Genomic DNA, 1,454 nt, shown 5'->3' with positions numbered 1-1,454 from the left:
CTTCTCCCGAGGATATTTTTTCATTGGTTTATAAGGAAAGTGAAAGAGAGACAGAGAGAACGACAGGAACATGGATGTGAGAGAAACACAAGGATGGATTGCCTCCTGCAACAGCCCTGAGCAGGGGAGGAACCTGCAAGCAAGGCAAGTGCCCTTGATCAGAATCCAACCTGGGACCCTCAGTCCATATGCCCACGCTCTATCAACTGAGCCTAACCAGCCAGGACTCCTTATTTAAATGATGGAAGTTCCCCCAATTTGAGAGGCTGGAAACAGGACTTTTGCACACGAACAGCAGGGACATTGAGTGAAATGTGTGCTTTCAGGAGGCAGCTGTGAGCTTGTGAGAGTGGCAGCAGGTTTGAGACGAAGGCTGCAGCCATAGCGTCCAGCCCAGCCTCTCCTGCCTCCTCACATGTAGAGGATACAGTTTTGTGGAGGATCTGATTGAGGAAAATAACAAGGAGAATCTTTCAGTCTCAAAATAAAAGCATCATCCAATGCAAATTCTTATTCCCAAACCCCAGAAAGGCAGCATGGCCCAAGCAGGTGAAGGAGAGCGAGAGGAAGCCCCATCCACATGCCTCTGGGGGAGCACCGCTGAGTCCTCATCAAAACCCCAAGGAAGGAGGACTCTCAATCCTGGAAGCTGCCCCCAAAGGAATGGGGTCAGGGTGACGGGTCTCAGGAAAGGAGGGAGCGAGGGGGAGTTAGGACTGGACCACTTGGGGTCAGCATCCTTGAGTTCTTTCCCATCTGTGGTCGCCCCTAGGATGACAAGGTCAGGCATGCAGCCCAGGGTCCCAGCAGCACCTTATATGCAGACTCCATGCAAATGGGGCTCTCCTCCTGCTCATAAAAGGGGGCTCTTGCCGGGCATGTTGGGGAGACACCCAGAACCCAAGCACCTGAGACAGGACCCCAGCAGCTCCACCATGGACTTGGTGCCAAGCTGCGTTTTCCTCCTGATCATTTCTCAAGGTCATTCTCAGGAGTGGGGAGCGCTGAGACCTGTGCCTGTGCCTGTTGGTGCTTCCATGTGATTCTCAGTCCACCTTGTGTCTCTGTGTTTGCAGGTGTCCAGTGTGAGGAGCAGCTGGTGGAGTCTGGGGGAGGCCTGGTGCAGCCTGGGGGGTCTCTTAGACTCTCCTGTGCAGCCTCTGGATTCACCTTCAGTACCTACTCGATAGACTGGGTCCGCCAGGCTCCAGGGAAGGGGCTGGAGTGTGTCGCACGCATTAGTGAGGGAAGTAGTTACATATACTACGCCAACTCTGTGAAGGGCCGCTTCACCATCTCCAGAGACAATGCCAAGAACACACTGTCTCTGAAAATGAGCAGCCTGAGAGCCGAGGACATGGCCGTGTATTACTGTTCGAGAGACACAGTGAGGGGAAGTCCGTGTGAACCCAGAAACAAACCTCCCTGAGGAGACAGCAGGGCTGAGCTGCAGG

The 1,454-nt window shown here is 53.9% G+C and overlaps 1 gene segment (V, D, J or C); it reads left to right on the top strand.

The window, feature by feature from the left end:
- Window positions 1–878: 878 nt before the first annotated feature.
- Window positions 879–1,397, top strand: LOC106726021 (the record flags this gene model as incomplete). The annotated part of the segment is given in 2 exon segments: window positions 879–981; window positions 1,077–1,397. Coding segments are annotated over 2 exon segments (424 nt in total), but the record flags the coding sequence as incomplete, so codon positions are not given.
- Between the last annotated feature and the right edge of the window lie 57 nt (window positions 1,398–1,454).

This window comes from Myotis brandtii, unplaced genomic scaffold (assembly GCF_000412655.1).
Source record: "Myotis brandtii unplaced genomic scaffold, ASM41265v1 scaffold21385, whole genome shotgun sequence".
In the NCBI taxonomy this organism is placed as follows: domain Eukaryota; kingdom Metazoa; phylum Chordata; class Mammalia; order Chiroptera; family Vespertilionidae; genus Myotis; species Myotis brandtii.
Note: the sequence above shows the minus strand (reverse complement) of the source record. Positions and strands in the feature narration are given on the sequence as shown.